The following is a 26,947-nucleotide window of genomic DNA, read 5'->3' as shown; positions in this document are numbered from 1 at the left end:
AGTAGAGACGGGGTTTCACCATGTTAGCCAGGATGGTCTCGATCTCCTGACCTCGTGATCCGCCCGTCTCGGCCTCCCTATATTATATTAAAGAAAATGACCCAATAGACTGCCCAAAGACATTACCAGCTACCACCTGCTGGTCCAGGCCATCATCATCTCTGGCCTGGATTATTATGTTTGCCTTCTAAGTAGTCTTCTTGCTTTCACCCTGGCTCCTGTAATGTATTCTCTATGCATGAAGGTTAATTTTGTGTGTGAAACTGGCCACAGGATGCCTCCTATATGCCTCCTTTCTGGGCATGTGTGCGTGAGTGTTTCTGGATAAGATCAGTGAGACAGCTTGGCTCTGTGTCCCCACCCAAATCTCATCTTGAATTATAATCCCCAGGTGTTGAGGGACGGACCCGGTGGGAGGTGACTGGATTATAGGGGCAGTATTCCCCATGCTGTTCCCATGATAGTGAATTCTCACGAGATCTGGTTATTCGTTAAGTGTGGTGCTCTCTTTCTCGCCTGCTACTATGTAAGATGTGGCTGCTTCCCCTTCTGCCAAGATTGTTCAGTTTCCTGAGGCCTCCCCATGAACTGTGAGTCAATTAAACCTCCTTCCTTTATATATCTCAGGTATTCTTTATAGCAGTGTGAAAACAGACTAATACAATCAGCACTTGCATCGGTAAACTGAGTAAAGCAGTTTGCCCTCCCCATTGTGAGCAGGCATCATCCAATCCATTAAGAGCCTAAAAAGAACAAAAAGAGGAAAGAATTCATCTCCCTGCCTGAATGCCTGAGCTGGGACATCAGTTTTCTCCTGCCCTCGGACTGGGACTTATACCATTTGCTCTCCTAGTTCTCAAGCCTTCAAACTTGGACTGGAAATACACCACTGGTTCTCCTGGGTCTCCAGCTTGCAGAGAGCAGATTACAGGACTTAGCCTTCACCTCCTACCACTCCCCCTACACACACACACTTCTCCAGCCACACCAGCCTCTTTGATACACCAAGCACTCCCAACTTAAGACCTCCATACTGCTTCCCTCTGGCGACAACCCTCTTCTCCCAGATATTTTTATGGCTTGTTCCCCCTTTCCTTCAAGTCTTTGCTCAAATAATACCTTATCACTGAGACTTCCCTGATCATCTAACAAAGTAGAAGCCCCCCTTCCCCACAGCACTCCCAACCCCCTCACCCTATTTTTCCATAGCACATACCATCACCTGATTTCTGTATTTACTTGTTAGCATCTATGTCACATACTAAAAGTTGAGTTATTTGAAAACCAGGGCTTAATCTGATTGTTCACCACTGTATTCAAACCATCAGAACTATGTAAGACACAGCAAATATTTGTTGAATAAATAAAGCCTAAGCTACCAAACTTGAGACCCATTCTCTTAAATGCCAAACCATACTGGCATCCCAGTAAACGACTTCTTTCATGAGGAGGGTGGGGGAACTAGAAGATCTAAGGTCACTTCCAATTCTAGGACTATGATGCTAGGACAAAGACATTAGGGCCTTAATAGTATGGTTTTCTTCTGCTGTTCTTTCCTCTCTTGCCACATTTTACTACTTCCCTTGAATAAGTAAGTGGTAAGCATTAGGCATGGATGAGATCATAGGTCCAGGAAGCCAGCTCCTCCTTGAGTCATCTCTAATCCATTTCTCATGCTGTTACTGTTTGCTCTTTTTCCACAGATGCCATCTGACCCTGCAGTGGCTCCGTTGTCAGTGGAAAAATATAGTGCCAATAAAATTGGCATTGTATACCTGTGACTTGACCCATAAATACAAAATCACCAGAGTATCGTCATTAAATCTCTTAATAGATATAAGCAGTGAGTATATTGAAGTTATTTCACAAACAAAGATAAATTCACTGCTGACCACCCCAAGCAAAGTTAAGGGAAAGCATAAAACTAACCTTGTGCTGGGCATGGTGCCTCATGCCTATAATCCCAGCACTTTGGGAGGCCGAGGCAGGCGGATCAAGAGATCAGGAGCTCAAGACCAGCCTGACCTACATGGTGAAACCCCGGCTCTACTAAAAATACAAGAAAAAAATTAGCCAGGCGTAGTGGCACGTGCCTGTAGTCCCAGCTATTCCAGAGGCTGAGGCAGGAGAACCACTTGAACCTGAGGTGGAGGTCACAGTGAGCCAAGATCGCACCACTGCACTCCAGCCTGGGCAACAGAGCAAGGCTCCATCTCAAAAATAATAATAATTTAAAAAAGAAAGAAAAAAACTAACCTTGCAAGCAAGCATATTTGGGTACCAGAAACTAACAGAATAATACAGCGCTTTGAACTGGCAGAATTTACTTCAGCCCATTTAATAGTAGTAGAAGACATGGGAATCTGGAGCTGGAGAATTTAAAAGCTTTGGGAAAGGTTGGCAGGTCTCATGACCAGAAGAGGGGACAGAAAATCGTTCTGTGACATTGGCCTTGAGTAAGATCCCTCATTATTTCTGGTGGTTCCAGAGAGTTCTCAATACAAGGTACTTAATATGATACTAGACTAACATATCAAGCCAACAAGTAATTATATTATTATGTTATTGGAAGTAAGCAAGTTCTTAAATATATGGTACTCTGAAACATCCTTTCATCTGAATCTTTTATACCCACCAGAAATGTGCTCATCTATTTACTGTCAAAGCGGTATTGGTGGTTTTTTCCCCTGTAAGTCCTAATTCTAGATATTTAGTTTAAATATTTCAAAGCCACACTTTCAACAAATCCAAAAGAAACATTTCTCTCTATCTTAACTGCTAATCTCTGGGTATCTCAGAATACTAGTGAGGTTGTAATTATCTATATAACCACTTTTTTATTAAAGGCTAGTGAGGAAGCCAGTTAAATCATTATAGGCTTTCCCTTCTCTGAAATCTTTTTGAAGAACATAACAGCTCAGCAGACTGATGGATCTTAGGAAATAAAGGTAGGTATTCTCAACGCCTCCCTCCCTCCATCTTACAGGCAAAGAAACTAAGGTCTAGAGAAGGCAAACAACTTGCCCCAAATCATACACCATCAAATGACAAAGCCTGAACTTCAGCCTGGGTCTTCTCATCTCCATGTCTGCATTCTAACACACTATGGTATACTGCAAGGGAGAAACAGAGGTGGAAATAGGCAAGTGGCATTCCTTTCTCCTAGTGTAGATAACAGTTAGAACCCAGGAAGGATCCACCAGGGATTCATGCTTCACTTGAAGGTTACCAAACTGTGTGTGCACACACACATTGCAAATCCTCCCAAACTGTAAATGTTTCTGCTATGGTTTGGATATGGTTTGTTTGTCCCCACCAAAATTCACATTGAAATTTGATCTCCAATGTGGTAGTGTTGGGAGGTGGATCCTAGTGGGGGAATGGCTTGGTGCCACTCTCTGGGTAGTGACTGAGTTCTTGCTCTGGTGGGAATGAATGAGTTCTTGAGGGAATGAATTCTTAATAGTTCCTGCCAGAGTGAGTTGTTATAAAGCCAGGATGGCCCTTGGGTTTTGTCTCTTTGCACACGTCCACTTTCCCTTTGACCTTCTCTGCTGTGTTTTGACCTAGCATGAGACCCTCACCAGAAGCCAGTAGATGCCAGCACCACACTTCTCTAACTTCCCACCTGCAAAACTGTGAGCTAAATCAACCTCTTTTCTTTATAAATTACCTAGCCTCTATATTCTGTTATAGTAACACAAAATGGACCAAGACGGTCTCCGAAACCAACTCTGGGCTTTTCTTAAAGGTCACCCGACAGGCCCCAAGGGAAAGAAGGGCTTGGTCTAAAATGTTTTATATTTCCTCTCACTTTTTAAACATTGGAAAATCCATTTGGCTCCAAGAAATGAATAGTAAAAGGAGTTCTAACTACCTAGAGCCAATAGAACGTAATGGAAAAAAGGCAAGAATATGGCTGGACTTTATTTTCTTTTTGCTTAGCACATCCTGTATTTAATCTGAAAGGTAAATAGGCCATGCCCAACATACCGACTCTTTTCAGGTGAAATTATCTAGGTTATAAAAACAAGCAACAACTGTGTTTTCACTATTCCTTAATTCACGGCTGACAGAAATCACTTCTAAAATAAATCAGAAGCAAATATTGTACATAAGGGAGCAAACCCACCAATTTCCATTACTTTGATAACTGACTTGTGAATTTATTTCGCTTGAATTAACATTGTGTGGCATTATCTGAAAGAACGTGTTGCAAACCCAGAAAAGGAAAGTTAGAATTGTCATATTTGGGTTATTTAAATATACAGGCAAAAGAGAGGAAGGGAGAGACAGATACTCTTTCCATGTCATTAATAGACAAACATCCCTGAGGTATTTAACCTTCAAAATAGAACAAGTAATTACGCTACATCTTTTTTTCTGTAACTCCAAGACATCAACCTCTTTGGTTCTGTAATACAACTCATGTTCTATGACGTCAGTCATGCCAGTAAGAACTATGCCCCATTTTTCCTGTATATGCAGCTTCTCTTACTTTATATTACACTTTATTCTCCATATTAAAGCTGAGCAAATAGTCTAGCAGAAACCATCTTCACAGCTAGAACATCCTTTAACAAGAACCTAGATAATATTGATGGTTTATTTGAAACAACATCTACCACATTCCTTTCCCTGGATGTTATTTAAATCAATAATTACCTACATGAAATAATTTAAAGCAGTGTTCTTCAGAGCATCGGTTGTGGGCAATAGGTGTTCCACTCAAAAGGGTGGCAAGGTCAAATGGAAATGTTTCATCCTCGAAGCTAAGCAAGATCCCCCTGCTTTCCCTCTAACTACAAGATTTCACAGAGGCCGGGTGCGGTGGCTCAAGCCTGTAATCCCAGCACTTTGGGAGGCCGAGACGGGCGGATCACGAGGTCAGGAGATCGAGACCATCCTGGCTAACACGGTGAAACCCCGTCTCAACTAAAAAATACAAAAAACTAGCCGGGCGAGGTGGCGGGCGCCTGTAGTCCCAGCTACTCAGGAGGCTGAGGCAGGAGAATGGCATGAACCTGGGAGGCGGAGCTTGCAGTGAGCTGAGATCCAGCCACTGCACTCCAGCCTGGGCGACAGAGTGAGACTCCGTCCCAAAAAAAAAAAAAAAAAAAGATTTCACAGAGCCTCTAAAATGCAAATGTGCCTTACATCCCTCCAAGAAAGGAACAGAACATTGTAGTTCCCAAGCTAATTTGACTATGGAACATTTCATTCAAGGATATCTCTGTTTCCCAGAGCTGGTGGTCCATGGAACACACTTGGGGTGGGGGCATCCATTTAAAGGCCAGGTCTCTCTAAAGATAAGGAAATAACTGATTAACATTCAATGGTCAAGTCAAATATTCCACATCTGTCCCTCTGCATACCCAGAGTATACTGCCCCCTCTTTGGAGCACTGTGAAGGATCCTAGCACCTTCATTTTACACATGAAAAATCAGAGGCCCAAAGAGATTTATCATGTGTCCAATTACACAGCTGAGTTGGGGTACAGCTGGAATTGGAGTGTGGCAATCCTGGAAAAAAAAAAGCTAGGCTTGCAGCAAAATGGCCAGGGATGCCTCTTACAGAAGACAGAACAATGACAGAATGTTGTTAAAGCTTTATTAAATCCAAGAAAATATACCAGTATAGATCCTTTTGTAGTTCATAAGCGTGATGATTGGTTTCTCACAGTCACGTGAGATATGGAAAACCTTGTTACACAGTAAGCACATTATCCATCTAACATGAAAAGAAAAAATATACACATTACATATACCAGTATATACCAGCATAACATCAAATCTAGCAGGAAGATCATTACATGTGGATACTCCCTGGGGCAGGGGGGTGGTTCTCAGTAAAGCCATTTTAAATATATGGTAGGCACAAGCAATTGGGAGATGCCATCCAATCCTATTTAAAAGTAGAAGTCAGTAGTATGTGGCATATTAAAAAGTTACAAATTTCTTTTTAGTCTCAAAAACACAAAACATTTGACACTGTAATACAGATGCAAAATAAAGTCTGGGAAGTATAAGATACATTTTAAGTCATTTTTTAAAAAAGAAGAAATAAATCTCTAACCAAAAGAAAGTTAGAGTAGTAGTTCAGGCAAGTCTGATTCAAATTACAATTTTACAGACGCTAAGGTAATCATACATTGCTTACTATTTTGGCAGCTCACAGGTAATAGGGTAACAGGATGCCAGGGAAAGTTAATGTTTCTAGGTGCAAAAAGATCCAAAATTGAGGGATACCAAAAATATTAAGCAATTTGACTCTCTGCTTTTGAGCACTCCCTAACAATGAGGAAGTATGACTCTAGATGGCTGAATAAGCTAACTGTACTAACTCCTACCCTCGAACTGCTGAAAGAGAAATGAGAAGCAGCAATGCTGTTTTGAATCAGGAACTAAAATCTATTGAAACAATAACAGGACAGTGTTAGCTCCCTGTGAAGATGAAATACAACCTTCACCATGTATTATTTCCCCAATGTTGACGCACACACTTAAATTCTGCCCTATTAAATGTCATAGCAAAAATTGAATTCTTTCAAACAGCAGTAACCCTCAGCAAAATATGTGCATCCTGGTTTTCAGCAAATGTTGTTTCTGACTCATTTGTTTCAAGGATTAGCAAGGGTTAGAAAGTCAGAGAAATAATTGTTTTGAAGGACAGCCTTCAGAAACAAAGCAAGACCAAAGGAAACTGAAGTTGCTCTCAGATGACAAGGCCATCTCCTCACTTCCTATAAAGCAACACACACTAACAACAAGAGGAAGGAGAAGCCGCACAAACATTACTCCTCAGCAAAGCCTACTTCTGACCCCTCTGCCTAAAACAGCAACATCCTCTCAGCCCTGAACTCCTACAGAACGTTCTTGGATAGAATATAAGCTCCTAAAAGCAAGAAACTTCGCTGGGTTTTGTTTCCTTAACTGATAAATCCTGGCGCCTAGAACCAGTCCTGGGACATAGTTCCTGCTCAATAGGTATTTGTTGATTAAATGAACAATGCTAGTCTCTGTCATCACTGAATCCTACAGGAACTCAGTCTGTTTCCTACCTTTATACCTTAACCAACCAACCTTCAAGGAAAAGTGGCAGTAAAGGTCACAGGTGTTGATACCAGGTGTCACACTAAAAGAGATAAGCCCACTTCTGCAGGTCTATAGGGCTCTCATTAAGTGGAATAAGAAGCATTCAGCATATTGTGAAAATAGAATAAAAGGAGCTATGACAAAGTATAATTTATACCTTGTGTGTTGTAGAAGATGAACAAGTATATGAATGAAAATTCAGTACATAAATTACTACCTGACTTCTCTATCATTTAAAATACCTGGTGAGTTTCTTATAGGTGGTAGTTAACTACAGCATGTTAATTTTTTTTTTGAGATGGAGTCTCGCTCTATCCCCCAGGCTGGAGTGCAGTGGTGTGATCTTGGCTCACTGCAAGCTCCGCCTCCCGGGTTCACACCATTCTCCTGCCTCAGCCTCCTGAGTAGCTGGGACTACAGGTGCCCGCCACCACGCCTGGCTAATTTTTTTGTGTTTTTAGTAGAGACAGGGTTTCACCATGTTAGCCAGGATGGTCTCGATCTTCTGACCTTGTGATCCACCCGCCTCAGCCTCCCAAAGTGCTGGCATTACAGGTGTGAGGCACCACGTCCAGCCACCATGTTAAAATTTTTCTATTCTATTCCATAGTTTGAACCTTAACAGAAAGACTATTTATTCAACCAATAATTAAATTTCAAACATACATTATACTTAGCTAAAACAAGTAAACCCAGGATTTACCATTTAAGATACTATTTGGAAATAGATTCAAAGATGAAATGCTTTCCAAAGCAGGATCATATTGTAGCAAACTTTGGCTTCTCTGTAAACCACAGAAATATATCCTACTTTTATAATTTTTCCCTTTGTATTTTCTCATAGTGAAAGCATCAAGGAAAACTTACAGCTGTGCAAAAGATGCACCGGCATTCCTGGAGTGTGGTCATCTTGTCCACAGACTGCTCACACAGGCAGAGTTTGCAAGTGATGAGGGGGGCCGGAGCCAGATCTCCAGGAGTGGGATTTTCAGCAGTCATGGCGAGATAGTGGAGCCTACCAGCTGAGCCCATCAGCCTGTCTTCAGCGTTCTTCAGTCTCCTCAATCCCTATAGAAAGGTCCAAAGCAGAAAATATTATATGGATTGACAAAGCTATTGTTTAGCCAACACATCTGGAGGTCAGTTGATCAAATTCTCACCCTCAGTTATCCTGAAACTTACAGCTAATGCACTTTTGGGAACCACAGGCTAGAGAGTGGTTCGCCTACCTCAGCAAGGTGTCCCTGAAGTCCTGAAATTTAAGCTGACTTCACTGTCCCAATTCATATCATATGAGCTATGGAAATTAAAAGATCACTAAGGTGGGGTGAGAATGGGGAGATGTTGGTCAAGCTTACAAAGTTTCATTTAGATGAGATGAATAAGTTCTGGGAAGCTCTCATACAGCATGGTGACCAGAGTTAGTAATAATACACTGTAATGGCCGAGAGGAGATTTTAAACGATCTCCCCACACATACACACACAAAACAATGTGAAGTGATGATGTTCATTAGCTTGATTTAAGCATTTCACAAAGTATACATATAGCAAAACATCACACTGTATACTGCAAATGTAACTTGTCAGTTATACCTTAATAAAGGTGAGCGGCGGGAAATATCACTATGAGCAAACATATTTAGGAGTTGCATCACGACAATCAATTCAACAGACTCAAAAAGTACTTAAAAATAGAATGTCATTCAAAAAGTTAAACAAAGAGGTAACATATGATCCAGCAATTCCACTTCTGGGTATATATCCAAAAGAACTGAAAGCAGGGTCTCAAAGAGAAATTTGTACACCCGTGTTCATAGCAACATTATTCATAATAGCCAAACAGTGGAGATGACCCAAGTGTCCATCAACAGAAGAAAGGCTAGGCGCAGTGGCTCACGCCTGTAATCCCAGCACTGTGGGAGGCCGAGGCAGGTGAATCACTTGAAGTCAGGAGTTCAAGACCAGCCTGGCCAACATGGTGAAACCTTGTCTCTACTAAAAATACAAAATTACAAAAAATACAAAAATACAAGGCACAGTGGCACATCTGTAATCCCAGCTATGCAGGACGCTGAGGTGGGAGAATCACTTGAACCCAGGAGGCAGAGGTTGCAATCTTGACTCCAAGATTGCGCCACCGCCCTCCAGCCTGGGTGACAGAATGAAACTTCATCTCAAAAAATAAAAAAAAAAAGACAGAAGAACAAACAAAATGTGGTATATACATACATACAATGGAATAAAAGGAAATAAAATTCTGACACATGCTACAACATGGATGAACCTTGAAGACATCACCTAACTGAAATGAACCAGACAGAAAATCAAATATTATATGATTCCACTTAAATGAGGTACCTAGAGTAGTCAAATTCTGAAAGACAAAAAGTAGAATAGAGATTACCAGTGACGAGTAGGAGGGGGAAATGAAGAGTTACTGTTCGTGGGGTTTTCCTCCTAGAGACAGGGTCTCTCTCTCTGTTGCCCAGGCTCGAGTGCAGTGGAACAATCACAGCTCACTGCAGCCTCGAACTCCTGGGCTGACATGACCCTCCCGACTCCGCCTCCCGAGTCAGGATAGGCTTCCTCACCTGGCATGTTCAACGGGTACAGAGTTTCTGCTTGGGATGATGAAATAATTGTTTTCCTCATTTTACAGATTAATTGTGGTACTGAGAAGTTAGGTAATCTGCCAGAGTTCTCAGACCTTGTACATGGCAGAGCAGAATACAATCCTCAACCTTCTGAGGCCACCAAGCCCAGTGCCTGATCCATTACACCAGAGCTGCCTTAGGTGGATATCACATAAACAGATGAAGCAGGGAAAGAAAGGCGGAAGGGGGACAGAAAGAGGAAAAGAGAGTTGGAAGCCTATGACTACAGTTATCCTTAAGGTCAAAGCTGTACAGGAACAAAATTTGTCTCTACACATAGCATGACTGTGGGAAAAGATATCTTTAGATGAAAAATAAAAACTGCTGGCAAAGTTCCTCTACTAGATTGTTTTTATTCTGAATCTTTATCTTTAACAGAGACTAAATAATTGTGAAAATAATTTCTCTACATATTCATATTTTATATCACATCAGGACATTTCATGTTCTGATTAAACAAAAGCAAAATCCTATAGTTCTTACTATTTTTAAAGAGTGGTCAATTCTAATAAATTCTACCATAGAAATAATTGCAAATATACCTTCCCCTACAAGAACCAAGCTCTTTTCCTCTTAATTTTCGGACAAAAGAAATTACATGTAATAATTTGCTACTCTAGTCCCACAATAGCTTAAGTCTCAATATGTAAGTACAAAAGTACTAAAACAAGGAGGGGAAAATCAAATTCGGTTAGATGGAAAGGAAAAAAAAAATAAATGAGATATTTGCTTGTCAATCTGTCCACATTCACTTTCTTAATGTCATACCAGAAAGTCAACAACTACTAACTCTAGCAACCTGAAGCATTTAAGGTTTTTCACTTACTCCTAGCACTCAGTACCAGAAAACCTGATTCAAAATAATTAAATAGGAAGCTAACTAATGGTTAGTTTCCATGTGGAAAGCATGGTTTTTTCTCAGCAAAGGCCCGATAAAGTTCAAGACACTGCGTTATTCCATTAACTACTGAGGAGCTGTCATCCAAGAGCAAATTAAATTCAAATAGACCTGCACGTCGAATTCAGGATTTTGAGTTTTTTTAAAAAAAACCTCTCTTTATGATAAACACAGGGGTAAAAATGAATGACTTTATCTTTTCCTTCCTCCCAGTTCATGCTTAAACAACTATCATTGGCCGGGCGCGGTGGCTCAAGCCTGTAATCCTAGCACTTTGGGAGGCCGAGACGGGCGGATCACAAGGTCAGGAGATGGAGACCATCCTGGCTAATACGGTGAAACCCCGTCTCTACTAAAGAATACAAAAAACTAGCCGGGTGACGAGGCGGGTGCCTGTAGTCCCAGTTACTTGGGAGGCGGAGGCAGGAGAATGGCGTAAACCTGGGAGGCGGAGCTTGCAGTGAGCTGAGATCCAGCCACCGCACTCCAGCCTGGGCGACAGAGCCAGACTCCGTCTCAAAAAAAACAAAACAAAACAAAAAAAACAACTATCATTAGCTTGTGTCTCCAGTACTCCCCGGCTCATGGCACACAGTCTCACCGACTTCTCCAACTGCTGTCTTATCTCTACATTCTCAACACTGCTTCACTGCCTATGCAACCTATTCTGAATTATCTTTCTTTCAAAAGAAATCCCAAGTAAAACAACAAGAATAAACGTGGTAGTAAATGCTTCCTGAGTAGGGGAAAAGGGGTAATGACACAGGACAGAAGCACTCCACACTCCAAATGTCAAATACACTTAGCCATTTGTATCTGGTGTGAATAGTCAATCCTGATGTTCTGATCTAGCGAGAGATCTAGGTACTCTTCAAGAAATCCAAGTATTTCTCAGTCTTACTCTCTATATATTTTTTAGAAGGAAACATTAAACAGACCAAAGTTTTAATGTACTCTTGAAAAACAAAGACATAATTGGATACCTCTTAGAAATTAATTGGATACTCTTGAAAGACATATTGGATTCCTCTAATAATATCTCAATTATTATCCATAATTGAATACCTATAATTAGATATTTCTTAGAAATAGTCTTCTTTTGAAGGCAGAACTAAAAGTTGTGGTAATCAAGACCATGTGAAACATAACTGTCTCTACTATAAACAGTAAGTAAGTTTTTACTCCTTAAAACTAAGGAGTTACATGCCTATAGGCTATGAAGTCAAAGTTATAAAATATACATATAATGTAAAAATATTTTTACATTTTTTACATAGCAGAGATGCATTTTGTTTTTTTAAAAATTCCAAGCATTCCAAACAGGCAGGACTTGTGACTCAGTGACATAGAGGAAAAAAGTTACATATTTCATCTCTTTGAGATGTGAACAATTCAAAATGCTTCTTCAAAGAGTGATTTAGAGGAATAACACCAATTCCCTAAGGCAATGGCTCTCAGACATTTTTCAAGCAATGAACTTTCAGAAAAAACAAAAATCGTAGTCAAACCACCACTGTATAAAAGAGATTCAGGTAGACAAGTGCCAGCACCCAATAGTGGGTGTCTAGAGCCAGTCCCCTTGACCTTCCCCACTCAGCAGCCCCCCAGCCACCATCACAGAAGCCTAAACCTGCACCATGCACAGATTAAAAACCAACCCTTTCGTTTTTCACTTTGGGCAAAACCAACAATGAATGTTGAGAACATGAATGAAATGCAGTAAGCACTTCATTTAAAAAAAAAAAAAAGAATATCAAACAAGAAATCCTTTCACCATTGTCATTGCAAAATGAGCTCTTCAAGCAGTAAACAGGAGAATCCTGAAAATCTCTAATGAATTTCCTCACACCTGAGATGCCTGTGAATGGCTCCAAGGTTTCCTTGCATTTCTTCCTTTGTGTCATATTGTCTTCACAGCATGAAACCCCCAATAGTAGAGCCTCAGGAAGCTCAGGACATTTGATAACACACTCCCAGCTCCTCCTGTCCCTCCCATCAGGCCACAACTTCACAGGGGCACAGGTAATTCACATCCACTCCCCTCCAGGTTTCAAGAAAAGTCTTCACTCCAGAGAGAGGCTAACTCACTCTTACTGCCTCATACCTCACATTTCTATCAAAAATAAGAAAGTGACTTGAATTATCCACCCTATCACTTGATTTTAAAAGCTAACAATTATAATTACTTTTACAGTGATTATAGATGTGACTGTGCCTCACACTGAGTGTCAAGAACCCCTTGTGAAAAGAATTTTGGCAGAGAATGCAAGGAGCACCTTGGAAAGAAAAGAAATCTGACAGCTGCCTTTCAAGTTTACGCATTCTAAGGTTGGTAGCAGGTATCACTTGCTTACATATTCCAAATCATAGAACAAGGCAAATTGGTTGGGCCATGTAAGGAAGGAAAGCCATTCTAAAACGTCTGAGTTTGCACTAAATTACCAGGAAAGGAGAATCAGCACTTCTACGTGCTCTATGTTTCTCTTGCATTATAAAGTGTTCATTATATGAGAAGCAAGTACTATCTGATAGGAAAGAATAGAAAGTCACCTTTTCCCTCATGTGTTTTCATTAGAATTGCCAAAGAAAGGAATACTTCAGCACAGGATGCATAAGGAATTTTCATATTCTGCTGGTGGCCTGAAAAAGCGATCTGCTACAAAAATGCAAATGATGGGCGAGCCAACATTCTAAGCCTTTTTTTTTTTTTTTTTTTTGGCGGGGGGGTAGGGGACGGAGTCTCGCTCTATCGTCCACGCCAGAGTGCAGCGGCACGATCTCAGCTCACTGCAACCTCCACCTCCCGGGTTCAACCGATTCTCCTGCCTCAGCCTTCCAAGTAGATGGGATTTCAGGTATCCGCCACCATGCCAGGCTAATTTTTGTATTTTTAGCAGAGACGAAATTTCACCATATTTACCAAGCTGGTCTTGAACTCCTGACCTCATGATCCGCCCACCTCAACCTCCCAAAGTGCTGGAATTACAGGTGTAAGCCACCGTGCCCAGCCATTCAAAGTATTTTTAACCAATGTAGTTTATGTCTGTTTGATTATCCAAAATCAACAGTTATTCCCTTACACAAAAAGATAGTGTAATTGGAAGGGATAATGTTTTATTAGGATACTTACCCTAATTATTATTAGGACACTTATCCCTAATTATTTTGGAATTTTTACATTATTATGCAGAAGCTTTAACATTTGGAGAAACTGCTAAAGCACAACTAAGGAGACTAAGAGAAATAGAAAGCTACTAAAATGAATCAACTGGATATTACTGATGTCACAGGATATTAATGTAAATGAAAATCCAGTTGATCTGCACTGAGGTCTTAATTCCAAGCTATGCTATGAAATTCTAAGAGTTACTCAAGTACAGGGGACAAAACAGAAGAGGAGACATATGAATACTCTCAACGTGTTTATATGCCTTTGCAAGACTTGGAGTCATCGCTGTGAAGTAGCTAGAATAACAGATATGAATGCATAAATATGAAAGTGAGGTAGCAAAGGGGAAAGTTTTCAAGAAGGGTGGGTGGTGATGAAGAAAGGCTGAAGTGTTGCCTTGTAAAATGGAGACATATTCTCGGGAAGCTAATATTCTAATAAAGCAGAAAAAAAGAGCAGCAATCTAAAGGCCCCATCCTTGCCTTGTTAGGAAAGTTCTCCTCATACCAGCTAAGAACACACCAGGCAACCAGTTTCCACTCAACACAATCTGAAAATCAGCATTATGTTGATCTTGGTACTTCTGCCCAATAGAGTGGTTTAGTTAGCTACTGGTTCCTTTTCCTAACAGAAACTATTAGTGAACCCAATGGTACTAATTGAATCTAGTAAAGTGCTGACCATTATCAGCCATTAGCTGAAGTTCTACCCTAAATACAATCTAAATACAATGGCAGGGTGACCTGCTGGCTGGTAGCAGTAGCAAAAGCAATGAAGGAAGTGAGGGCTTATGGTAGACCTCCTTTGTGGCCAGTGTTGTAGCTCTACTCTCTGCTTGTATCACCAACCATCTATCTGGTCATTCAAGGACAAGATGAACCAGCGTACATCCTTTCAATCAGAAAAACAGTTCTGATGTATGCCCTGAAAGGACCTGAACAAATGGAAACATAGGCTTCCCCTCTCGTAGTCAGGGAACTGCAATTACTCAAATATATTGTATATCTATTAATTACTCTTTTTTTTGAGATGGAGTCTCACTCTGTCTCCAAGCTGGAGTGCAGTGGTGTGATCTTGGCTCACTGCAAGCTCTGCCTCCTAGTTTCACACCATTCTCCTGCCTCAGCCTCCTGAGTAGCTGGGACTACAGGCGCCTGCCACCATGCCCAGCTAATTTTTTGTATTTTTTAGTAGAGACGGGTTTTCATCGTGTTAGCCAGGATGGTCTTGATCTCCTGACCTCATGATCCGCCCTTTTTAAAACAATAATGCTGAAACCCAATGAGTACATACATGGTATCACACATGAGATAAGTTGTCATTATTTGAAAAAATAAAATGGATTAGAAAATATCCTCGAGCATAAGCAAACCCAGGAAATATTTAGGTCTTAGACGTAAGAAAGTAAATATTCACCTATTCAGGCTCTGTGAAGTGGCAGTATTGTATCGCTGTGCCTCCTGTAGTAGGGAAGAGGACTTCTGATTTCTCTCCACTGTTTCAAGGTTGAAAGTGCTCAAAAACCACTTTAGTCTACAATTCCTTACTTTTAACATCGTCATCTCAACAGTTTCTAGGATGGCAATGAGATCACAAATTTATAACTTGGTGACTATGACCTTCTCAAAATGGAACTGACATGCAAATATAGCCCTATTAACCCTTTTTGTAGGTTAAAAAAAAAAGTAGGTACTTCATCAGGAAGGAGAAGCATCTTAAAGTATTAGCAAGAACTGTTTTCTGAACAGTGTCTTTGCTTCTTGAAATTAGGTTATGAATGAAGTCTGTTACAACTAATTTAGTGAGATCTAATATTTTTTTCCACAAAATGTACATTGGTGCTGACATCCAAGCATGGCCAACAATGTACATGACATTGTGATAAGCTAAACTCCAGAGGACAGATCATCTGGCACATCTAGTTTTTTTGTTTTGTTTTGTTTTGTTTTTTGAGACGGAGTCTCGCTCTGTCGCCCAGAGCTGCAGTGCAGTGGTGCTGTCTCAGCTCGCTGCAAGCTCTGCCTCCTGGGTTTACGCCATTCTCCTGCCTCAGCCTCCCGAGTAGCTGAGACCACAGGCACCTGCCACCACACCTGGCTATCTTTTTGTATTTCTTTTTTTAATACAGATGGGGTTTCACTGTGTTAGCCAGGATGGTCTCGATCTACTGACCTCGTGATCCGCCTGCCTCAGCCTCCCAAAGTGCTGGGATTACAGGCGTGAGCCACTGAGCCTGGCCCTTGGCACATCTAGTTTTAACATTTGCAAAATGCTATTCCTTTTTTTTTTTTTTTTGAGACGGAGTCTGACTCTGTCCCCTAGGTTGGATTGCAGCCGCGAGAGCTCGGCTCACTGCAAGCCCCGCCTCCTGGGTTCACGCCAATCTCCTGCCTCAGCCTCCCAAGTAGCTGGGACTACAGGTGACCGCCACCACGCCTGGCTAATTTTTTGTATTTTTAGTAGAGACGGGGTTTCACCGTGTTAGCCAGGATGGTCTTGATCTCCTGACCTCGTGATCCGCCCACCTCAGCCTCCCAAAGTGCTGGGATTACAGGCGTGAGCCACCGCACCTGGCTCCTTTTTCTTAAAAGCACATTTCTTCTTACCTTCTTTCCATGTTCTCATTACACTACAGGGTAAGGCCCAAGAGGCAGAAATCCAAATCCAGTTTTCCAAACAATATAAACTTATCAAAGAAGGTAGGAGTGAATATGAGAATAATAGCTCAATGATATTTTTGGCATGGCAATTTTGCATTCATCATGGTAGCTACCTCTTCAATATCACCACTGTGCCTTGCCCACTCCTATTTTAATCAGTGGTTCCCTGCCTCCCACAATTATTCACACAGCCCTGCTAAATAATTCTCTTCCTTCTGCCTGGCATAACAACAAAGCTCAGAAGCAGGAAGGAATGCCACTTAAAGGCAGGTCAGACAATGATGTAATTAACCGATCAAGGAGAAGTGGTATTTCAAAGAGCCTTACAGAGCAAGACCCAGGCTGATTTCTTGGGTCAGGACATTACCAGAAAACTGGAGCCGCTAAAGCAAGAATATCTAAATCAAAAATTTTTTTCAAATGAATAAAAGCATGTGCCAATATTACCCCCTCCTGTGAAAGTTAAAAGTTTCATATAGAAATTTTAATTAAAAACAAATTGGAAACCAGTTTGGAAGAGGAATCTTCATCCCACCTGAGCAAAGTGCAGGTGTAGATTTTTGTATGTCCCTGCCAATTAATTTCCTATAACAGGAATTTATCATGAAGGAAACAAAGTCTATACACAAAGTTAGGTACTAGGGATGTAAAGGACGTAAAGGTGATTACACCCAGCTCCTACTTATTAAGAGTCAACTAGTTGAGGAGGTTTTCAACAGAGGATTTCATATAATCATATGCAGGAGAATGTGTGGGTTTAAGGTTTCAGCCACAAGTCCAACAGAGAGATATGAATTGTCTTGTTCTATCTTCCCAAGAAAAACAAAGAACAAGTTGATGAAGGGCTGGGACTCAAACTCGTGACTTCAAAAGATTTAAAAAACAATGGGACGTGGCTTTCCAAGTATGCTCTTAATAAATACTATAAGCCATGTGATCAGAAGTATCTCCAGCTATGAATAAGAAAAGGGTATTTCACTCAGATTGTTGTGTTTTGCATTCAAGAAAGAGATCAGATCATAGATGAGAAGCTCCTCATTCCATGTTGCAGAAGCATTGGTCATTTTTACTCATTTAATACATAGTTATCAATTTTTTAATAACCATTATGGTATGATGCATTAGGTTCCAAAGTACTCACCAACTAGGTAAATAGCAAATGCCAAAGTTAATAAAACTAAAACTTTAGTCCAAGACCTCCCACATACACCTAAAGGTAAAAAATATGAATTAAAATATTTATATAAATTAACTTAGGTGTCATATACCTCTTTGGCTGCTTAATGGTCAAATAGTCAAGGTAACACTACCAAGAAAATTAAGATGATTGAGGTGACAAACATCAAAGTACTTTTTATAATCTGGCAAAGCAACGTGAATTAAGAACTACCACTCTAGAGCCAAGTCACTTCTGAGCTTATAAGAATTTCTTCAGGACACAGACCACATCTTAGCCATCTTTATATCCCAGCCTCTAACATAGCACCTAGCAAATCGCAGTCACTCAGTAGTAGAGTGGATAATTTTTCTGATTGTACGTGGAGGAGAGAAAATATTAAAGGCCTGGTTCTCATCCATATTCACTTCCAGAAATTCGCAAGCTGAAAATATTGACCATTTGTTGTAGGCAAGGAGCTTCTATAAATTAAGGTAGGCACCTCTGAAAGAAATGTTTCAGAACTTAGGGGCAATGGCCACAGATACCTATTCCCCAAAGCCCAAGTGAAAAGCATGACTTGTCTGGCAGCTTGGCCCTTTTCCCACACCCAAAATAATCAGTTGCACAAAGTAGGCTTAGTCCCAAAACTGCTCGGACTTTGTTTCTTCACTAACATCTGGGTTCAGCATGATTCCTGACCTCTATTTCAAACTGGAGATTTCAAACACTAAGAACTTCACTCACCAAGAAAGTAATGTCATAGTCAAGGCCAGGGGAAACAAAGAAGCCAGGATTAGCAGAAATACTTCAGAGAAAGGATTCTGACAAACATATAAATGTTTCTAAATGTCTAAAATATTGAAATTACTTTTCAAGAAGGAAATTTTAAGTGCACCTCCTCAGATGAAAAATATTCATACTACTGAAGAGAAAGATGTTTTTCAGGAAGTTAAATGGTCATACCAGGTAGATAAAATAAGCTTTTTCTTCCCAGAGAAAGCATACTTTTCTCTCTGCTGTAGAGTTTGGCTCCGAAAACCTGGTTCACAATCTGAGACCCAAAAACTGATTATTTTAAAAAGACATGTCTTAAGCTGACCTAGTTTGGAAGCCTGAATGCCTTTAAATTGCCAATGAACTGAAACCATTCATGAGAATGGGGCTTTTGAATGCTGAGAATGTTCTTTGGGGCTCAGCACAAAGATATTTGGCATAGATGACTGTAAATATTTGTAAAACTCTGGGTAAATGGGCAGGATTTGACCACACTCAAGCCCTACTTCCAGCACAGTAGTATAGGAGAAAGTTATCTAGGGTGATTGGTTTGGAGTTTTGGGGGGTTTTTTTGGTTGAGTTTTGTTTGTTTTAAATAAAAAACCAAGCAACCCAATTCTACTACTCAACATCTTTTTCACATTCACTATACATGTTTACTTTTTTTGAATCATCAAGATCATTAATTAGTCAGACACTAGTTTCAAAACTGAGGTTTTACCCTTTCCCACTTTTCTAAGTTTATGCCCACTACAAAAATCAAAAATAAAATAAAAATGCTAGTCAAAGGTGTGCAAGGGCAGAGTAGGAGTTGTATGAAACCATGACCTTGGATTTCATAATACGATTATCTACAAGTGGCTTTGTGGATCTGCTATAGGTTTTTCTCCCCCTCAAGATAGTTTCAGAAGTATTTAAGGCACTGCTACCCATGAAAAGGACCCAGGTTGTGAAGGAAAGATAAACTAAGGGAAGGAGGGACTCACAGAGGCATTAGATGTGAAAGGGACCAAGAGGCTCATTTCAGTGAAAGCTGCGGCAGACAGATACTCTAATTAGCCAGCGACTCAGTTAGGACTGGCTAGGTTCCTTTTGCCTCTTACCCACACCCTAAAAACTGAGTCATCCCAAAGTTCATTTATTTTGCTTCTGGGCACAGACACCCCCTAATTTGCTTCTTCAGAAATGTTACATACATTGTCATTTAATTTATACCTCTCAATGTTCAAATAAACGTCCAGAAATGCCAAATCGGAAGAGCAGAGATAGTCCTGTTAAGAACCTCAGAGCTAATGTTTTGATAAGATACATGTGGCAGAAAGCAACACGAAACTGACAGTCTGTTATGGGAACATGAAGACAGAACATTTCCCCGAGAAGCGAATTAATTTCTGGGAAAACTTTATGTGAAGAGTATATATGCCTGAGGAGTAGACTTACAGCAGGATCCTTGAAACTCATGAGAAAAACAAAAGATGTTCTAGAAAGAATAAGCAAAAGATACCTTTTCCCTGTAGAAACGACAATCAATTCGAGTTTAACTTAAATTTGAGAACGGCTCTTGTAGAATCAAGAGTTTCACTGTTTAATCAGCAATTACCTGGTAAAATAAGCACTATAATGCATAATCCGAGATTATGCCAACTTTTGGTCTCCCCTTAAGACCTAGGGAGAGGTCTGGTCAAATCTTGGATTCTATAATACATTCTATTATAGAAACTGTTTTATTAGAAATGAAACTACTTTCCTTTAACAAAGGCATTTTGCTTTTAAGTTAACAGGTGTTTAAGGTATTCGGAATGAATTCAGTTCTGTATGGTTCGAGCACTAGAGACAGAAAATCGAAAAATCATGGTGTCACAGATAGTCTCCTGTCCTTTTCCCTTAGTCCAGCAATACCATTCCGGTCTTGCAACGCCTGTAGCCTTTAAAAAGCTCGCTAAACCTACCTGGCAGGAGACCTGCGTTCCTCCGCCGCCGGGCTTCTCAGTAGCCTCCCTCGAGCTCACCGCCAGTCCGGGCTGCTGGCACACCGGACAGGAGGAGCTCTTTCATTCTCTCTGTCTTTCCTCCGTGCTCTGCGGCTGACAGCTTTACACTTTGCAAGATTGCAACAGGACTCGCACTCCCAGACCTACGGGTCGGGAGGAGGCGGAGTCCCCGACTGCCTCCAAGTCTTGACTGGCAGCTGCGATGCCCGGGAACATTGCAGCGCGAGCGTGGGGCACAGCTCGCCAGCAGCAGCGGTAGCAGCGCGTTTATTTATACAGGAAGCTCAGGCGCCGCACTTCCTACTTCCCATCTGGGTCGTACTTCAGCTGCAGGTGATGGCCTTAACCCTATCCCAACCCGGGCGCGCTGCACCGGCTCTTCTACTTGTCAGGACCTGTCTCTAGTTCTCGGGGACCGCTATTGCAGGAATTCAGAGCAGCCGGTGCAGGCAGCTGCCCCTAGCACCCTTCTCCTGCCCAGACAGGGACAGCTCACCTCTTGGCCTTCAGCGCCTGCTACCTCTCTGTCTGTACATATCCTCACAGGCCACCTTTCTTTATTTTCTCCCTCCTTCCCAGCTCTTTAAATCTCTTTCTTCTAACAGCCCAGACCTGCCTTCCCACATGGCAGACAACTGTTTTATAGAAACACTTCCCATGCACATCTCATCAAAAAACAGCTTGTATCTGACTGGTCCTTTTGCATCTAATGATGAAATTAGAATACCTGTGAATCAAATCGGGAATAATCTTAGTTTACCTCATAAAATACAGACACTTCTTGATGAAACAATGATTTCACTTGAAGTGCTTTGTAACTTAACTGGTCGTACCCTCAATTAAACAGAAGTGTAACAGAATAAATCTAGAAGCTGTGAGGTATTATGAAGTGCTTCCTTGCTCCAAAACCTTGGACATTTCATTTGTGTGACCTTCGTAATGAATCGCATACCTACTCACTAAGATCAAAATCACCTAAGTCTGCTGAGCATTGCCATTTAGGAATGTCGCTCTGACACAGGAATCTGTGTTCACTCTGCAACCCCTCTCTACTTTTGCAACCACCGTCAGGAATGTGCTTCCTAAAAGGAAAGGACTCACAGGCCCTTTGTGGAAAGGATCTGTGTGCGCCAACGGGCACCATTCCAAACGACACAAGCAAACACTGCTTCTCAGCCCTCCAAGTTGAAGAAAACCTCTAGGTCAAAGCGAAGGACTGAAGAACACAGTGTATCTACATGCGCCATGCTAGGACAGGCAGGAGGACCAGCTCACCAGTTAGGGAGGAAGAGAAAAAGGACAGGGGCAATAAGATGGTAAGAGAACCCAAAGTAGGATATTTGAGCTTGAAAAGTCTTCCTAGCTATTTTAGCAAATAACCTGATTTTAAAGATAAGTAAATTGGGCTGGGCATGGTAGCTCACGTCTGTAATCCCAACACTTTGGGAGGTCAAGGCAGGCAGATCATCTGGGATTAGGAGTTCAAGACCAGCCTGGCCAACATGGTGAAACCCTGTCTCTACTAAAAATACAAAAAAGTAGCCGGGCGCCTATAATCTCAGCTTCTTGGGAGGCTGAGGCAGGAGAATCACTTGAACCTAGGAGGCAGAGGTTGCAGTGAGCTGAGATTGTGCCATTGCACTCCAGCCTGGACAAGAGTGAAACTATGTCTCCAAAAAAAAAAAAAAAAAAAAAAGAAAAATAATAAGGAAACTGATGTCCAGGGAGATTTTTAAGAGATTGGCCCAAACGAGACACAGGCCAAGCTAGAATGAAACCTAAATCTGAGTTACATGAGGAAGGTGAATGTTAATGAAAACCATCCCAAAGGATGTCCAACCTTCAGACTGAGCAATGGCTTAGCTTCTGAGATAATCTATTTCAAGGCATTTTCTTAGCATAGTGACCATTTTGGTGCACAGGAACTAGGAAAGATAAAGCATCCTCTAAGAGGTTAGTTTATTCGTTGGTGTTGACGCAAATCTCCTGAGCCTTCAACCAAAGTTCAATACAGAGTCCACTTTTCAAATTACCATTCATAAATGATAATCTCTTGTTAACAGGATAAGGGAAGAAGCTGCTGCCAATATGAATGAGAACATAAGTTAAGCAAGAATAGTGCTGCCTATTATCCCAAATATTTTGCACAACTGAGGAACATCACCACTGATTATTTTCAACCATGCAACTATGCAAATTTTTAAAAGTTGCAGTCAAAATTTAATAAGACTAAATAAACATGATGAATGCTATAATATTATGTGAACAAACTCTCTCAGATCTTCCTAAGGCGTCTACAGTGTGAATGGATATTCATTCTCTGGAGCATTTATTGATCTCCTCCCAGACAAGCTGCTAGGTGCTATGAAGATAATGATATTAGAGATGGTCTCCCTGTCCTCAAAGACCTCTCAATCCAGGGAAGGAGTCAGACAAGCAAATCAATTATCAGGGTACTGATAGTTGTACCCAATGTGTGAGTGATACATGATGTGTGATATGACAGACTTAAGCATGATGTGCTATTGGGAATACAGAGAAGAAGAATTTAAAGGAAAGGAGTTGATGAAAAGAATCAAGTCTTCTCTGAGAAGCTGATTGCATTAATCTGTTCTCACATTGTTATAAAGAAATAACTGAAACTGGGTAATTTATAAAGAAAAGAGGTTCAATTGGCTCATGGTTCTGCAGCTGCATAAGAAGCATGGTGGGGGAGCCCTCAAGGGGGTTACAATCATGGTAGAAGGTGAAGGGGAAGCAGGCATGCATGTCTTATGTGACTGGAGCAGAAGCAAGGTGCGGGGGGAGGGGTGGGGGAAATGCCACACATATTTAAACAACTAGGTCTCTCAAGAACTTACTGTCACAAAAAGCAGCACCAGGAGACAGTGCTAAACCATTTATGAGAACTCTGTCCCTATGGTCCAATTACCTCCCACCAGGCCCCACCTCCAACATCAGGGATCATAATTCGACATAAGATTTGGCTGAGGACACAGATCCAAACCATATCAGTGATTTAAATCTGAGTCTTCAAGTAGCCCAATAGGGGTGGTAGAGAAGGGTAAGCCAGACTGAGCAAACAGCTAAAACAAAGGCTTAGACATAAGACTCCAGGTGAAGCTTTTCATAATTCGGATAGAGCTGATACATCCAGAATAAACAAATGAGGGTCTGAGCTAATGCAGTCACAACTGCCTTGCAAAGGAAGAGAACCAATGGAGAGAGAGTTCAGAAACGGAAGTGATGGAACTTGGTATCTGATTAGATGTTATATTAGTCCATTCTCACATCGCTATAAAGACATGCCTGAAACTGGGTAACTTACAAAGAAAAGAGATTTAATTGGCTCACAATACTGCAGGCTTTATAGGAAGCATGATGCTGGCATCTGCTTGGCCCTCTGGAGAGGCCTGTCACATGGTCAAAGTAGGTGCAAGAGAGCGAATTGCGGGGTGAGTGTGGGGGGGCGGTGCTACACACCTTTAAATGACCAGATCTCACAAGAACTCACTCACTATCCCCAGGACAGTACCAAGAGGGATAGTGCTAAACCATTCATGAGAAATTTGTCCCCACGATGCAATCACCTCCTACCAGGCCCTACCTCCAACAATGAGGATTACATTTCAATATGAGATTTGGGCAGGGACACACATCCAAACTATATCAGATGCAGGGGGATAAGAGAAAAAGAATAGCCCCAACTGCTGGCACCACTAAGAGGGGGAATAAAAGAGAAGTGATAGTAAGGAAACCATGATAATTCAAATTAAGACCTGTAGAATCAGAGATGCCTCTGGGGAATACTGGAAGAACTGACAATAGGCTACCAACAGAGAGAGATCTAGGGTGGAGAGTCATTTGGGAATTGCCATCATTTAGGTAGTGGCCATAGATGAGATTACCAAAAGCTAAGACAACCCACATGCTATAGAGGGAAGCAGAGGCTTTGGTCCTTGGCAAACTCCACTACCCATTCATTATTATGTAACCTTAATGAAGTTATTTAATATACTCAAAACTCAGTTTTCTCATCTATAAAATAGGAATGATGACTTTCATCTCACAGGCTGTTGTGAGGGTAAAAGTGGTTTTTTTAAGTAGCTACCATAGTGCCTGATACACGGAGATGCCTGCACAAATCAAATCTCGATGGGCCGGGGTGGTGGTTGGGGTAGAGGCAGTTACTGGCAGCTCCTGGAATTGTGTACTGCACAACCTGCTCAGCTGTACACCATGGTCCTGGCCTGATACACATTAGGAACTCAGTCAGTGTTGTTTATCTAAGAAAGGGAAAGGGGAAGGAAAAGAAAGCGTTAAAAAAGAGAACCCAAAAGAACATCAGTATTTAAAGGGTAGGTTAGAAGGAAGTCCTCAAATAAGTCTAAGAAAAAATTGCTTATTTTATACTACAAAAATAAAGGTAGGCCAGGCACAGTGGCTCACACCTGTAATCCTAGCACTTTGGGAAAATCGCATGGCCTAAGCCCAGGCGTTCAAGATTAGCCTTAACACCTATGATAGTGAGACCCTATCTCTACAAACAATAAGAAATAAATTAACCAGATATGGCGGCACATACCTGTAGTCCCAGCTACCCAGGAGGCTGAGGCAGAAGGATCACTTGAGCCCAGGAGGCTGAGGCTGCCGTGAGCTGTGATCACACCAGTGCACTCCAGCCTGCGCAACAGAGTGAGATCCTGTCTCAAATAAATAAATAAATACATATATTTTTAAAAAAATAAATAAATGTAACATTTCATATTTCAAACTGAGATGTAAAATTCAGACACTACAATCTACAAAAATATTTTTTAACTTTCTGAGCAATGACATATTACAAATTGTTTGCCAGAGCCTGCAATCCTGTTGACCTTCATCATAACAGGGAATTATTTCCTAATCTGAATTCCAGATCTTTTTTAAAAAAAGCATACAAAATTTTAACATTAATAGTAAGCCATCCAAATTGTATTAATCGGTGGCCAGGCAAGATGACTCATGCCTGTAATCCTAGCACTTTGGGAGGCCAAGGCAAGTGAATCATGTGAGGTCAGGAGTTCAAGACTAGCCTGGCCAATGGCTCATGCCTATAATCCTGGCACTTTGGGAGGCCAAGGCAGGTGAATCATTTGAGGTCAGGCGTTCAAGACCAGCCTGCCCAACATGGTGAAACACCATCTCTACTAAAAATACAAAAATTAGCCGGGTATGGTGGGACATGCCTGTAATCCCAGCTACTTAGAAAGCTGAGGCAAGAGAATTGTTTGAACCAGGAGGCAGAGGATGCAGTGAGTGCAGTGAGCCGCAATCACGCACCACTGCACTCCAGCCTGAGCAACAAATCAAAATAAATCTAAAACACACTTAAAGTTTTCCCTGCATGTGAGGCCAAAAAATAAATATAATTCACAGATCCTATATATGTGTAAGATACTGAAATAATATATATCATACTACATAATATATAATATATAATAGGTATATAATATAAAGTGCATTATACCCCTACATAAGAATCAAGAAGTAGAATTTCTTCTTTGGAAAATTATTCTCTTTAATTAATAAAGAAAAGTCTAGAGTTGTTCTTGATATTATCCTTCTATTCTACCTTAGTACCTACGTTAGAAACACATATCTTAGACTTTACATCTTCGTTACATCCTGTGGTTAAAACATAATTTTTTAAATGGTTTGTTTAGTCTCAATAAATCAGATGTAAGAATCCAAGTATTGGGAAATCAGCTTCTGCAATAGATGCAAATCTCTCCCCACAGGAACAGATATAAGACAAAGGTCATGGTGTTCTGACAGTTTGGTCATTTCTCATTTCCAAATAAATACAATTTCATTTGCATTTTTCTATTGCATCTAACGGTATGGATCTTATTCTTTCAGCATTATTGAGTGTTTTGCATCTAGAACTAAGAGTAAGACAATACAAAATAAGACTATTACAAAATAGTATGATAGAATCTATGCCAGAGATGTATTCAGGTAGCACGGCAGTCAAAGAACAGATATCAAACTACATAGAAAGTGAAACTGTGGGTTGGGCACAGTAGCTCATGTGTGTAATCCTAGCACTTTGGGAAGCCAAGGCGGGTGGATCACAAGGTCAGGAAATCGAGACCAGCCTGACCAACATGGTGAAACCCTGTGTCTACTAAAAATACAAAAATTAGCTCGGCATGGTGGTGCATGCCTGTAATCCCAGCTACTCCGGAGGCTGAGGCAGGAGAATCACTTGAACCCAGGAGGCAGAGTTTGCAGTGAGCTGAGATCGTGCCACTGCACTCCAACCTGGTGACAGAGCAAGACTCTGTTTCAAAAAAAAAAGAAAAGAAAAGAAAGTAAAACTGACTGGAGGACATCATCCAGTTACATACACACATATAGGACATACATATAGTCACGTAGTATAAGTTTCACAAAACTTGAGACATGTCATCTTGGTTCTATTTCATACTTAACAAGAAGCATCTCAATGCCTTACAGAACAAGTCAAAACCAACTAGGACCCAGCAAGAAAAAACAGAATC

At 41.0% G+C, this 26,947-nt stretch overlaps 1 protein-coding gene across 1 annotated transcript in view; it reads right to left on the bottom strand.

Moving 5' to 3' along the window:
* The window catches only part of RNF144B (ring finger protein 144B), an 87,472-nt gene extending 66,828 nt beyond the window's left edge, over positions 1-20,644 (bottom strand). Inside the window, exons 1-2 of the mRNA XM_011962757.1 lie at positions 20,361-20,644; positions 7,963-8,163 (exon numbers count right to left, since the gene is read on the bottom strand). Coding sequence (XP_011818147.1) covers positions 7,963-8,127 — 165 coding nt within the window. The 5' untranslated portion in view covers positions 8,128-8,163; positions 20,361-20,644. The remainder of the gene's footprint in view (positions 1-7,962; positions 8,164-20,360) is intronic.
* Between the last annotated feature and the right edge of the window lie 6,303 nt (positions 20,645-26,947).

Source organism: Colobus angolensis, unplaced genomic scaffold (assembly GCF_000951035.1).
Source record: "Colobus angolensis palliatus isolate OR3802 unplaced genomic scaffold, Cang.pa_1.0 Scaffold6, whole genome shotgun sequence".
NCBI classification, from domain to species: domain Eukaryota; kingdom Metazoa; phylum Chordata; class Mammalia; order Primates; family Cercopithecidae; genus Colobus; species Colobus angolensis.
The sequence above is the reverse complement of the archived record's forward strand: the minus strand, read 5'-3'. Positions and strand labels throughout refer to the sequence as shown.